At 41.4% G+C, this 14,505-nt stretch overlaps 1 protein-coding gene across 1 annotated transcript in view; it reads left to right on the top strand.

The window, feature by feature from the left end:
* The window catches only part of LOC147633131 (forkhead-associated domain protein), a 78,299-nt gene extending 71,027 nt beyond the window's left edge, over positions 1 to 7,272 (top strand). The window contains exons 3-4 of the mRNA XM_086806145.1: positions 6,371 to 6,861; positions 7,008 to 7,272. Coding sequence (XP_086662271.1) covers positions 6,371 to 6,861; positions 7,008 to 7,059 — 543 coding nt within the window. The 3' untranslated portion in view covers positions 7,060 to 7,272. The remainder of the gene's footprint in view (positions 1 to 6,370; positions 6,862 to 7,007) is intronic.
* The last annotated feature ends 7,233 nt before the right edge of the window (positions 7,273 to 14,505 follow it).

Here is a 14,505-nt window from a genome sequence, read left to right as displayed (position 1 = left end):
TCAGGAGAAGTGACATAGATCACTGCTTGTACACCAAGAAAGCTTTGGATGGCAGTCTATTGATCCTCATCTTGTATGTTGATGATATGTTGATTGCCGGGAAATCTCGTAAAGAGATGGATTCCTTGAAGAAGAGGCTGCATGAAACCTTTGATATGAAGGATTTGGGTGATGCAAATCACATCTTGGGTATGCGGATACTTCGGGACAGAAATCAGCATGTGTTGTATTTGTCTCAGAAGGAATACATTGGCAAAGTCTTGCAGAGGTTCAATATGGACGGGGGGAAGAAAGCTAGTACTCCTTTGCCTCCATATGTGAAACTCAATGCTATGGACAGCCCACAGTCGGATAGTGACAGGGCTGATATGGCCAAGATTCCGTATGCTTCAGCTTGTGGCAGTCTCATGTATGCCATGGTTGCTACTAGGCCGGACATTGCATTTGCAGTGGGAGTGGTTTCTAGATACATGGCCAACCCTGGCAAGAAGCATTGGGAAGCAGTGAAAGGTGTCATGAGATACCTGAAGGGCACACAGGATATGTGCATATGTTTTGGCAAACAGGATGCATTAGTGCATGGTTACACGGATTCGGATTATGCCGGTCATCCAGATAACCGGAAGTCTACTACCGGTTATGTATTTACATTCACAGGAGGTGCTGTGTCATGGATATCCAGGATGCAGAAGTGCACAGCCTTATCTACTACAGAGGCCGAGTATATTGCAGCCACAGAGGCTTGCAAGGAGGCATTATGGCTATCTCGGTTAGTGGTTGATTTGGGTTATACAGGGGATATTCCATTATTGCATTGTGACAGTCAGAGTGCCATTCAGTTGGCAAAGAACCCTGTTTTTCATGCAAAGACGAAGCATGTGGATGTGAAGTATCACTTCATCAGAGAGGTGATAGAGAACAAGCAAATTCAGCTTGTTAAGATTCATACGGATGACAACCTGGCTGATCTGTTGACGAAGAGTTTGCCTCCGGAGCGGTTTGCTCATTGCAAACACTTGATGGGCATTGGATGAGGCCATTTTCAGCCTTGATATGGCCTTGTATATTATCATGTACATGCTGATTTTTTCTTTTCCTTTACTTAAGGGCACTTTGCCTTTAAGTGGGAGGTTGTTGGGATAAAGGCGTTATGCCCACCCTTATAGTGTGTACAAGCCCATAAGTTATAGTACATAGTACACTTAGTACTTTTAATGTACTAAGTGCACTATGTGTACTAGTGCAATATACATGTGTGATAGGGGAGTCACACACTCACTTGGTGAGTTGACTTATCCCCACAACTCTCTCTCTCTCTCTCTCTCCCTTGCTTCTCTGTGTATGTCTCCCACATAACTCTTAACCCTAATTCTCCCCATCACATTTGGTAGACAAACTGCATGCATGCGAGAGAGACAGCTTCAGCCAGTCTCACGGTGGGAGAAGTATGGGATCAGTAGCCCTCACTTGGTGAGTACAACTCTAAAAGACAAGTCTGTTATTTACATAATACATTGATCAATGATGATTATACTTAGACTTTAGTACCCTGTACTTACAAAGTTTCTGTATTTTAATGGCAGAAACGCCTCGCCATTCTAGTCCTCTCACAGGATTGCAGTTCGGGTCCTGGTGAGAGGAACTAGAGCACATGGGTCCTCTTCCATACAAAAAAGAGGAACAGGTTGTCTATTGCTCAGTTGGAGTGGTTGGTGTATTGCCATTGCAATCTCCGCCTAATTGAGCAGTCCGGCAATCCAATAGAGCCTCGTCAGGTCAATGTCGATAAAATCGACATTGAGAAGATGAAAGATGTCCCAAAGATTCCTCATGAGGAGCGTGACATATATGCCATGTTGTATGAGGAGTTGATGGCACCTGCTGATGGCACACGAGCATCTACAGTAGCATTATCAGGAGGTGCTAGTACTAGTGCAGCAGCTGAGACGAGTGGCAGCTGAGCTAGCATCATCCTCGTCTGAGAGTGACATTGAGTCTACCGAGGAGAGTACTGATGAGGACATCGAGGATATTGAGGATTGAGTGCCCAGTTGGCAGTGCTCACACTCCATATTGAGGACTCTTTGCATCTTTCAGGCTTTAGCATGCTTTACTTTGTGTATTTCCGACTTCAATTTACTTTTTTTGTATCAGCTCAGGATTCAAACTTTTTGTGATCACTTTGAGTGCCATTATTGAGTAGTTGCCATTATTGATGATGAAATCCAGATCTTGGTTCTTGATGTTGCCAATTTATTTATGCCAATTGGTCAGTGACTCAGTTGGGTGTCCACTGTAATTGGGTCACCTAGATTCTTTAGTTTTAGCTTGTAAACATGTTTTAATGTGTAAATGATGCAGTTTAATATTGTTTTGTAGGGAAGGCAACATATTTTTAACATATTATAAACCTGTATATAAATTTTGAGGCCTATACTCCCCCTTTTTGTATGAAACGTTTTTGAAACTTCTGGAAAATGAATGAAACGTTTATGAAACACGTTTCATGAAACGCCTGGCAACTATGATGCAACCAATTCATGGATGTACATTTGGTTTATTCGCCCGAGATGGAGGCCATAGATGTTTTATCCAATGCCTCACGCTTATTTTTCAAGGCCACTATTTTTCGAGCATTTGGTGTTGTCCATCCATTAGCATATATGTACACACACACACACACACACACACACATATGCATATGTGAATATACACATATACTTGTGTATATGTGTAAATATATACACATATATGTGTCTATATACATGTGTATATATAAATGTGTGTGCGTGTGTGTGTGTGTGTGTGTGCATGTACACACACACATGCACATACACACATATACATACACATACACATGTATGTATGTATAACCCACAAAAGTATAATACACAAAATAAAATATGTATGTTAATAGGAAGTAAGCCTAAAGTACAATTAGCCATACAAAAAGTAAAGACTAAGGTACAATTAACCATACAATAACGTAAGTTGGTAAAAAAGTTTGGCCATCTCTTTTATAGATTATTAAGTCATATTTCTTAGTCTTATAAAAACCCTATTCAGGTAGTATGATATTTGTTTATACAAGGGGAGCAATCTGTGCACTTGCACATACAGAAATATATGGTTCATCTTAAAGAAAACAAAATAGGGTCATCTTGAAGAAAACAAAGCTTTTGTGTTTTCAATATTGACCATTAGATTCAATGAATGGTGTAGATTGACTTTATCTATGGTTATGTGTATGCTCTTTTATTATCTATAGTAAGGTGTACTGGTGGTGGGGCCTGTAGACAGCACGACCCCCGCTCCCACTAGGGGTGGGAGACAGTCCCAGCTCACAGATTTCTTCCAGAGAGCTATGCCAGTGCCAGCTGATGTACCACATGGGGTGACCGCACAGAGAGCAGAGGAATTGAGAGCCAGGAGGAGACCTAGACAGACTGGACATAGAGTACCCCGACTCCGTCACCGAGAGATAGCAGCTATCCGAACGAGACACCAGATGGAGACACAGGAGAGGCTAGCTCGCTTTCATTCAGGCTCAGGGTACATGTTCATGCCATTCATAGCCTCAGCATCGGCGATGTATGATATCTTATATCCCTCTTATGGCACTGGATGGAGTTAGACATAGATCTGCATAGCATGCTTGTACTACCCCTTCAGCATATAGAGATGCATCTTGCCTTAGCACTCCATGCACATCCCCACCCCCCTTATATTGTTTGTATATGGGCTCCACCGATCCATGATGATTCACAGTTGTATCCAGACACATGCACACTTTTTCTTTTGTTTCTTTTCTTTCGATGACCGGAAGAACACAGTTGTATTATTTTTTGTCTCATAGGCCGACTTTGGCCTGTCATAGACGTTAATATATCTTTCTTTCTTCTTTCTTTCTCTCTCCCCCCTGGTTGAAGTTGAAGTAGAGCCTAAAGCATGGTTAAGTAGCTCCGTTCCGGTGAAACAGGAACCACATTTAAACACACAAAAAAAACCCTTATCGCTAAGGTTTTTGCAAGGAGACGTTCGCATGCCATCGAATACAGAGGAAGGCATTGAGCACAACAAGCAACACCTTGTAGCAAAGAAGCTTTGATCCACCTCTTCACAGCTGCAACAAATGGTCTACCACCAAAAATAGCAAACACAATAAGGTATTCATCGGAGCTCTAACTTTAAGAGTGGAAAGCTTTCCTTCATCCACTGATCACTTCACAAAGCGAGTAATTTGTTTACTTCCTTGAGAAAATAGACAAATTGCGAAAAGAAAATGCCGCACTCATGTGTAACTCGCGGTGAGTGCCGGGGGACTAGGGCCTTTGACACACTTGTTGATACCATCAATGCATATTAAAACATTTAAACATGGCCAGAGCCTTAACATATATCCATCATCACTTTGAATGAAACATAAAAGCTGGACAAAACATCCACAAATGCTGAAAATGGAGCTTGCACATGTGACACCGCATAGAGGCCGGAATGGGCCGACTCTTGTACAAGCTTTGAGGGCCTTACTCTCCCCACGGAGACACCGGATTATCCATATACAAATGCCATAACACAGCCCAACACGAGGCAACCAAGCCGAAACACAGGCTGTAGAAATGTTGAACCAACAATATAATCCATATACCTCCGTGTGGGTACTGATTCTTCCCCAAAAACCACGGGTCTTCATGCAATAGAGTTGGTACAGCAAGTACAACTCTCCATTCAGCTGGTACAGTCGGTACAGCAGGTACAATAGGTACAATGATTGGTACAATAGGTACAAAAGCTGGTACAGCCAGTACAATGGCTGGTACAATAGGTACAACAAGTACAAGGACTGATACAGCCAGTACAGTGGTTGGTACAACAGGTACAAGGGTTGGTACAACAAGTACAATGGCTAGAAATCATAATAAATGATTAAATACCCTTGCCTTCAGTATTTCTTCGCGATGGAAACCTCCAAAACAATCCCCAGCAGTCAGTATTCTTCATGGGCAGCCTTCAAGAGAGAGAGAAAGAGAGTAGCGATCATTAGGGCAACCTGTAACGGTGGTAGAGGCTAGTGTGCAGCAAGAGAGCCTCTATTATTGAGGAGAGAGGCCTCCAATTCATAGATTTGGGCCTCCCATGAGCTAAAATGGCAAGAGAAGGCTAAAATGACAAGTGGAGAGCCACACAATAGCTGGAGTGATAGGTGTGAGGCCACTTGTCTCACTTTGATCCACTTTCTTGTCACATGTTCCAATCTAAGAGATGGGTTCTCCCATAATCTTTACCTGTAAAAATATGCCAATTAGTAGACATTCTGTCATAGGCACTTTGCCAACTCTTGGTATCTGCTCAATTCCAGATGTAATGACGCAAACAGAATTTCCATCGGAGTTGGGCCAAAAATACAACTCTCCTAAATTTTAGGACTGTGGTCCTTTGTATTCTAGGATAATCCCCCATTCTCAAAGCTTGTACTTTCCAAATATTTAGACATCCTGGAGTCCACCAGACCCCTTTCATACTGGGAAATGTCGAGGCTGGTGACACGTGCGCAACTCATCATGAAGTGAAGATCAACATGTGACTTTAGAAAATAGTCCAAGCCTTGCAGTTATAGAAACTCGTCATGAAGTGAAGATCGACATGTGACTTTAGAAAATAGTCCAAGCCTTGCAGTTATAGAAACGTTTCATAAATGTGGGGGGGCGGGGGGGGGCGGGGGGACGGGTGTGTGCAGTGTGTGGGGGGGTGATATTGGCCCTAAAAATCATATATATGCAGCTTTTTTTATGTTGCCCTGATAGTAATCACTTATCATCGCTACAAAAACAATAAGATTGGGGTCCTTAAAAAATCAAACTTACTTAAGGGTACCAAGATACGGATTGCTGACCAACTCACGCTGATGCAACTCAAGCAAAAGAACACAGAATTAGCTAAGGTCAGTGCAGCTCGGAAAGAAGGTAAGTGGGCAGTCAATCGTGAAGGTAGAGTGCTCATTGAGGATTTCCAGAAAGAGAAACCCAAGCCAAAACCAATACCATGTTATTTTTAGCGGAGGTGATTGTAATTGATACTTGACATTGCAGATTTACCAGTAGATTGGTAGGATGCTTTCCATGTATGCGTTTCTTTTTTGGATCGATTCAGCTGTCAAGACTGACGGTCTTGGAATTATGTATTTGCCTCATAGGTCTTTTTGGCCTTCTGTAGACGTTAATATCACTTTCTTTCTTTCTCGTGGGTGGACGTATGGGGATGGGGGATAGCACATCAACTCAAATTGTTATATAGTAGATGTTCTTATTATAATCATTTTACTTAAGGTACAATGGGCATCAGATGTCTATCCTTTCTGTGCCATCTGCAGGCTATCTCGACAAAAGAAGTGCAGCTGATTGCCGCGTTGTCATCTGCGACACCGAGAGTGGGTGACAGCGACAACACAGCGACGACAAGTGTAAGGATTATTTCGCCAAAAGGTGAAGATCTAGCAACTGACCAAAGCATTCACATGAAAAGGAATGGCGGCACAACAGTACAAGATGCAGAAGACGACACCATTCAGCCAATCGCCAAAGATGCTCAAGCAACTAGGTCTGCTATTGATGCAGACGATACTATAGAAATGGAGGACGACCCGAGCAGCAGTGTAGTCAATGCCATGTTGTCAACAAGACCGGATTTGTATCCAAGTTTCTTATCAAGGATTGATGACAGATTGCATGACGTAGAGGCACAGTTGCATGACTTCATGAATGTTGCAGCCATGGTTTTGCCGGAGGGTGTTGGTATATTGGAAAATGAGAAGGTGGCTACAGTGAAGCAGATATGGCATGATGTGCTAAGTGCAAGATCAAGGTGAGCAGCACGAGTTTATCATGATAATCAGTAGGAAAAAAAATGCATATTATGCTTCTTAGGTTTGTTTGTATGTGCTATGCCAATGTAACATAGAGCTCTCTTAGACTGAAGGTTCTAATTTGGGTTTCTGAAATGTTTTACAGGATTAGAAAGGTCGTTCAACAACAAGACTGGCTAGATAAGGAAAAGATTTGACTTAATATTCTGGCCATTCATGAGCAAGATTTAATGCATAGAAAGGCAATGGGGGCACTGGTTTGTACTGCTTTTGGGCGCCAATATTGCACATGTTTCACTTAATGCTTTGTGGAATGTCAATTATGGTCTTACTTAACTTGAAGGGCAACCAATGGGTAGGGCATACTGTTTGCGAGGACACTAGGTTCATGAATGTTAATTATGGTCTTAACTTGAAGGGCACAATGTTTGCGTGGACACTAGGTTAATGAATTAAATGTGGCCTTACAAAATCAGACATCACAGAGTGTCTTTGATCCCATCATGAGCTGCAAGAGGGAAGCCCACTCAAAGCCATATGAGTTCTCAATATTACTTACCCATTTCCAAACATCATCACAATGAGGTACATAATTTCGTATAGACTTTTACGCCCTTGCCCATGTTGTCTACTTTTTTCCGAATTAAAGGCACCAGATGTTATGGAAAGAATGTTAAGCAAAATGAGTGTATGTCATGCATGTTCCTAGTAGGAAAGATGAGAGGGACGGCTATGGTGATCAGCTAGGCTTCATAGAAACCCAAATTCAAGTGCTTGGGAGATGTTACATTAGATCTATCAGTTTTAAAGGGTTCGCTAATGCACCCGTCACCATTTGGGCAACAAATATGTGCTTATTGGTTTTGAGCGAATGTTTTTGAGAACTGCGACGTTGCCCTCAGCATCGATTGAAGAGACAACTAAAGCCCTCACCAGATTCCATGAGTAACCAAGCCATTTTTGAAATGACCTTTTATGAGAGCTAGGCTTCATTTCCAAAAGGATTCACAATGGGCATGCCATCAATGACTTTGCCACTTGCAAGAGCCATAGAGTTTGCTTTCAAAAGAAGGAAATGTCATCAATGCCTTCACCACTTGCAAGTCCTTCTCCATCACCTCAAGTGTGCCTTAAAAGTATACCCATTCCTTGATATGTTTCAACATTGATTCTTTAGATTGTTTGTTGCACCCCAATGTCAGAAGGCATATTAAAATTGTGTGCAAGAAGATCATGACATGTGGGAATAATTGGGCGGATCATTGCAATCATTATGTCATCCTATATCTTTCAAGAACCAATAGCTAAAGGTGGCCAAATTGGGATTATAGTATGGTTAAGGCTCGAGTCCTCTAAGAATGGTTTCTTAAAATATTTTCAATTTGCAACCAACATGCAAGAAAATTACTAAAAAAGAAAGAGTCCTATACTTACTTTCCTTTAATTTGACAAAGGTAGTGATATGCCCCTAGCCTCCATCTCCCCTAGATGCCAACACCGATGACATACTTTGCATTGTCATGTTTTGTCTTCTTCATGGATTCTTGTTCTTGCTAAGTCCATCCCTCTTTCCAGCCATAAATCGCAATTTTGGTATCTGTACACTCACATAAGGGCTACTTATCATCTTTCATTTATGCACATCACACAAGGACTTAGTGAAGATGTCCCACTGATGAATCCACAATTGTGCAAATCAATAACTAAGCAAGGGGAGATGCCCAAGAGGTCAAAACAAAGTTGCATAAAGTTGGCATTTGCGACAATCCACAATTTCATCCCCTAGCTATGCAAGCTCTTCAATGCTTCACTTCTTTTTACCGCCATCGCTATTATTCAAGCAAAGGGCCAATTAGCCACCAACCCTTCAAAAAGAGGCTCACCACCCCTTCAGACAGATGCTCAAGGATCACCCTTATCCATCTAACCATGTTCGGTAAGCCACTGACCGACAGCTCACGCTTAAACAAACCCAATCCTAGTACATGCCATACAAGTTACTTGAAATTCTTCCATTATCATAGATAACCTAATCTCATTCACAACCACCTTATCGGGTAGCCTTGTTACACATCAACACTCAATCTTCTATCCCAAACCATGTGTAAGAGTCGAAGAGAAAACATGAAAATAAGAGTTGAAGAAAGCATGTGTTGGAGTTTAGAAGGAGTTTCTACACATGCACACCTTTAGCCCAATGCCCATGCATGATACTTGCAATAATATACACACGCTTTGCATTTAGTAGACACATTGCAAGAATAGGTACCAAAAATCTCAAGCACTTGTACTAAGCCAAATTATCGCACAATACTTTTACGTACATTTCTAGATGGGGGGACCATGGGGGCGCAAGCTTGGTCCATCATATGACCTGTCACCTCGACTCTCTGGAGGTCTATATACCTAATATTGTACCAACCAATTAAAACAGCCTTTAAGACATGTAAGGACATACTTACTCATGTTAAGGATGTCCTTTAAGAATTTTCCTATCATACAATCCATTCCACCTGTAATTTCTAAGGAATGTTCTTGTCTCTTATAATTATTCAGGCATTATAAATACATATATTACCCCTAGTAATTACACACCAATATACACCAATGCTGTCATAGGCCTATTTCATAAAAGTTTGTATCTAGGTAAGCCTATCTCATAAAAAATTAAATCTATGAGTCTAGTTCATATAAAAAAACATGAGTCTACATACGTGAGTCTAGATGCGTGAGCCCACCAGGTGTGATATGAGTCTAGCTCACTAGTAATTACACATTAGTAATTATACACCAATAATTATATATATATTACCCAGTAATTTTACACCAATGTTGTCATAGGCCTATTTCATAAAAGTTCGTACCTAGGTAGATCTATCTCATAAAAATAAAATCCGTGAGTCTAGTTCATATTAAAAAACATGAGCCTACATACACGAGTCTAGGTGCATGAGCCCACCAAGTGTGATATGAGTCTAGCTTGCTAGACTTGTGTGAGTCTATTTTATACAAAAGAGATCTGGGCTTGACGTGAGTCTATAGGCATGAAGCTAGAGACAACAACCTAGTGAAAAAAAGTTTTTAAAACGAGAAAAACTCAAACAAAAAAAAAACTTATATTTTGCAGCTTAAGCATAGCAAGTGTCTACATTCATTTTCAGACGTGCTGCTTTAGGAAGCATTGGAGACTGTTTCACCAAAATGAAACCCTTTGTGTGAATCCAACCCACTAATTAGTAGAAACGATAATATAGTCATTTGTAGTACATCAAACCACAATTCCTCAAACCCACTTAGCCTTTGGTCCCAACAAACAACCAACACTTAACATAGTTCTCCCCTATTTTAAGAAGGCAAGACTCCTTCAAATCTACCTCAAGCAAGGAGTTTTAGGGTAAAATGAGCCTACTAAACACAAACATGAGCAGAGGAGTTCTCGGTAGAAATGAGCCTCCTAAACACATACATGAACATAGGAGTTTTAGGGAGGAATGAGCCTACCAAACACAGACATGAGCAGAGGAGTTTTAGGGAAAAATGAGCTTACTAAACACATACATGAGCAGAGGAACAACATGTTGACAAGATGCCTAGAATGCAAACACGTAGCTAGTGCACAGAGAGAGAGAGAGAGAGAGAGAGAGAGAGAGAGAGAGAGAGAGAGAGAGAGAGAGCTGATGATGATGACCAACAAGATAATAAGCACAAAGGGCAAAGGGATAGGAATACAAGAGTAGTGGAAAGCATAAATTCATTATAGAGGAGAGAGAGAGAGAGAGAGAGAGAGCTGATGATGATAACCAACAAGATAATAAGCACAAAGGGCAAAGGGATAGGAATACAAGAGTAGTGGAAAGCATAAATTCATTATAGAGGTCCATTTTATAGGAGAGACCCCTTTACATATTATTCTAAAGCATATGTTAAATATGATGCCACCACATATGCTAAATATGATGCCACCACCTATACCAAATACGATGCCACCACATATGCCAAATATGATGCTACCACATATGCCCAAGAGGTTTTTCCCACATAGAAGTCTTATACATTCTAGCGAGTTGTTCACACACATTTGAATCGCTTTATTTAAAGCCTACATACAGTGCTAGTTTACTCAACCACCTAGCACTTGTTTATTCCCATATTAATCACTATTAATATTTAACATCCCCCCTAGCTATAATGTGGCTAGAAAGCCGAATCATCTTAGTTTTTCTTTTAGATGCTTCTTGTCGTTGGAGGTAGAAGAAGTGGATTTTGCAAAGTTTTCATCAGCTTTCAGCTTTGCAAGCCTCTTTCAACTCTCTTCGATGTAGTGCCCTAGCTTGTGGCAATAATATCACTTTCCTTTCTTCTTCTTTGTGTCACCATGTGACGAGTCCACTTTGCCTTTGTCCCTAGAGAAGTGGTCTCCTCTTCTTGCATCACCCTTGGATCTATTCTTCCTTGTTTTCTCCTCATGGAGAACTAATCCAACTAGCTCCTTAAAGCATATAGGATTTCCTCCTCCTCTCATAGAGAGAATTCTAGAAGTATGGAAACTTTGATAGGACTCAGGTAAAGGAGTTAAGAATGGTGGTGACCAACTTTTTGTTATCAAACAACCACCTCATCTATATTCAGCAGAGCTATTCTTTTAGGTCTGTTATCTTGGTAGGATGATCTGCACTGGAACCACTTTCGTTCATGGTCAAGTTTTCCAGATCCCACATCAGGTACATGACTCATGCTTCATTTACGAGACTGGAACATGGTCTCGACCACCTTGCAGAGCTGCAGGATCGGATGTGAGGTACAATTGATCACTTGATTGAAAGAGCAATCATGGTCATTTCTTGAGCATCACGGGATTCCCACCGTCTTTGATCTTCAGTGGTCTAGGAGGTGGTGTTGAAATGCCTGACACAACTTGTGTCATAGTTTAAGTCCCTCTTGATGCTTTCGAGTTGGTGCTGCAGGACGAGGCTTCTGTCTTGTGATAATCTCCATAGCCCCTTGGCAATTAGCACTCTTCACACAATGAAGCTCCATAATGAGTAGTTGGGACCATCAAGACGATCTTCAATTGTCATGAATGCATAAAAGCTAAAAAAATTCAGTGGAAGCAGCTCTTTACGACATCATCACAGTAGTACAGAATATCCCAAAGTTGGAGAGAGAACTAGGAACATGAAAGCCCCCACTTCATGTGAGCTCCTGAAAAAATAAGAGAAAGTGAGAGTTACAGGAGTGTGCACGCAGGGCACCGGGATATGATAGGATTGAAGGTGCGATCACTAAAGTATACCAAAAACATGGTGTATACTTGAATGAGTTAACACAAGACTTCGGGAGTGTTGCACACGAAACAGGGGTGCCTAGATGATATGCATAGGTACAAGAGTGCCTATGGATGCTTTCACTTTACAAAACTTTCCCTTGTAAACAAGAATCCCCGAATATATAGTACATGGGCTTTGAATTTGACAAAAAGTTTATGAAAAAGAAAGCCCCAAAATGTGTGTACCTTTGTGGGGAACAAGATGCTGGTGTGAGTTGATCCTCTTCTTCCCTCTTTCCCTCAAACGCACAAGGCACAACAAGGCTAAGCTAAAGCTGAGGTGTGAGATGAGTACTGGTAGATAGGGGATGTAGAAGCTATCCACCCAAACCAAGAGGAGGTAAGGGACACGTTATCCAAAGCCTCAATGGCTAAGGTTCCCAACCAACACTAGCTAGAGTCGTAACAAGGACATGAGCATAATGATTTGGTAAAAAATTTGCTCAACCAATTAGGCCAATAGTGGTAGGGTCAGCCCTAGCCTACCTTAAGGCCACATCCTAGGTGAGTTCCTTAAGCTTGACACCCACACTTATTTCCATAGAGAGATATGGTTTGGTGTGTGTAATTTGTCACCCCAAAATCATACATGTATGGAGTGTCTAATTGAGGCCTAGATAATAATAATTTTTTACTCAACCAATGCTATGAGAACCATGTCACAAAGCTCTATTGGTACCAAGGAAACCTGGCAAGGTGGACTTTGACACCACAATGTATGCTTCCCATGCCAAGATAACGAGTAGTCTTGCTAGCCATAAAACACACTCCTCAACTGGCACAAGATCCAATGCATGCTTATCAAAAATCCCTTACTGAGAGATACGCCCCGCGATCTCCATATCCACTCCGAACACCCACCTTAACTAGTTTCGTCAAGAATTGCCACTCTAGTACAATAGTACTAGTGAATCCACATGTAGAGATGGAAACCTAGGAATAAGAGTCTTACAAACAAGACCCATACAAGTTACAACAGTAGTATGATCCCTATGGGTATCTTGATCAAGCTTCAACCATAGGCTATGCCTCTTGGTACAAATCCATGGTGCATCAAAGAGTGAGAGGCCTTGACAATATGGTACGTAGGGTAATTCTTTCGATGCAAAGGCCCACACCATATTGCAGAGTGTCCTCCTCACAAAGATCCTACACCAAATCCCTCGAGTGCTCCAAGCACCCATGTTAGACCCTAAAGTAATTCCTTATAGAGGCACATGTTGCAAGTAAAAATTTCACCATCCTTATTTCCAACGGAGTGACAAATAGGCCATCGATGTAAATTTTAATGCAAAGTATTGCATTGTATTGCAGAGTGTATTCATAAAGACCTTAAACCAAATCCCTCGAGTACTCTAAGCACTCTGAATCTTGTGCCAATTCCCAATGTAATTCCTTATAGAAGCACATGTTGCAAGTGCGTATTCGGCTATGCTTATAAGGATTATCCCAATAGAGCGACAATTACCCTAGAGCCAAGATGAGGGCAACAATCAAGGAAAGGAAACATCCAAGGCTATGCCAATAAGTCATTGTAAGCATAATCACCAAGGAGGTGTTGGGAGTCCTGGGGAAGCCCACCAATTATATGTACAAGCCTCGTGGTCAAGCTTATGGATGGGAACACAACTAAACCCTTAGGCATCATCATGCAAGATGCAAGATTACCCCACCACTTATATGCACAAGACTGGTGGTCAAGCTTACTGATGGGAACACAACCAAACCCCTAGGCATAATCATGAAAGATGCAAGATTAAGACCTTCGGACTAAGTTTCCACCACTACACCATTGTGTTGATGGATTTCCAAAGCTGAGGGTCATATATAACATGATCCTTAGAAGGCCTTACATGAGAGAAGCAACAACTGGTTCTTCATGATGATAGGGAAACCAATCACATTTACATACACCAGTTCTATACTTAAAAATAGGGAAGACTCATCCCCCATGGGTCGAGTCATTCTCGCAATGAGTGACACAATTGTCCAACTCGCTCAATCAACGTGTAAATGTTGCAACAATTTGTTCATGGATAGTGAAGATGAGAACCATGACTATGAGACTCTTTGAGAGCTTGATGACTTTAGGGATTAGATTCATGTCTTGGCAAACCATGGACACTATTCCACATAGGAGCTTGGAGTAGGGTTTGTAAGATTGGTCGGAACATAGATTACCTCCCTATTCATGTTGAGTGTAGCATCCCTATTGGGAGAAATGAGTGAATTTGAGCCCAAAATTTACGGAAGGAACAACTTTCGCACTGCCCACAATCACCTGTCCAAGAAGAAGAAAACTACAGACGGATCTTCA

Source organism: Cibotium barometz, chromosome 12 (assembly GCF_041138505.1).
Source record: "Cibotium barometz isolate CiBa-2024 chromosome 12, ASM4113850v1, whole genome shotgun sequence".
NCBI lineage: Eukaryota > Viridiplantae > Streptophyta > Polypodiopsida > Cyatheales > Cibotiaceae > Cibotium > Cibotium barometz.
The sequence above is the reverse complement of the archived record's forward strand: the minus strand, read 5'-3'. Positions and strand labels throughout refer to the sequence as shown.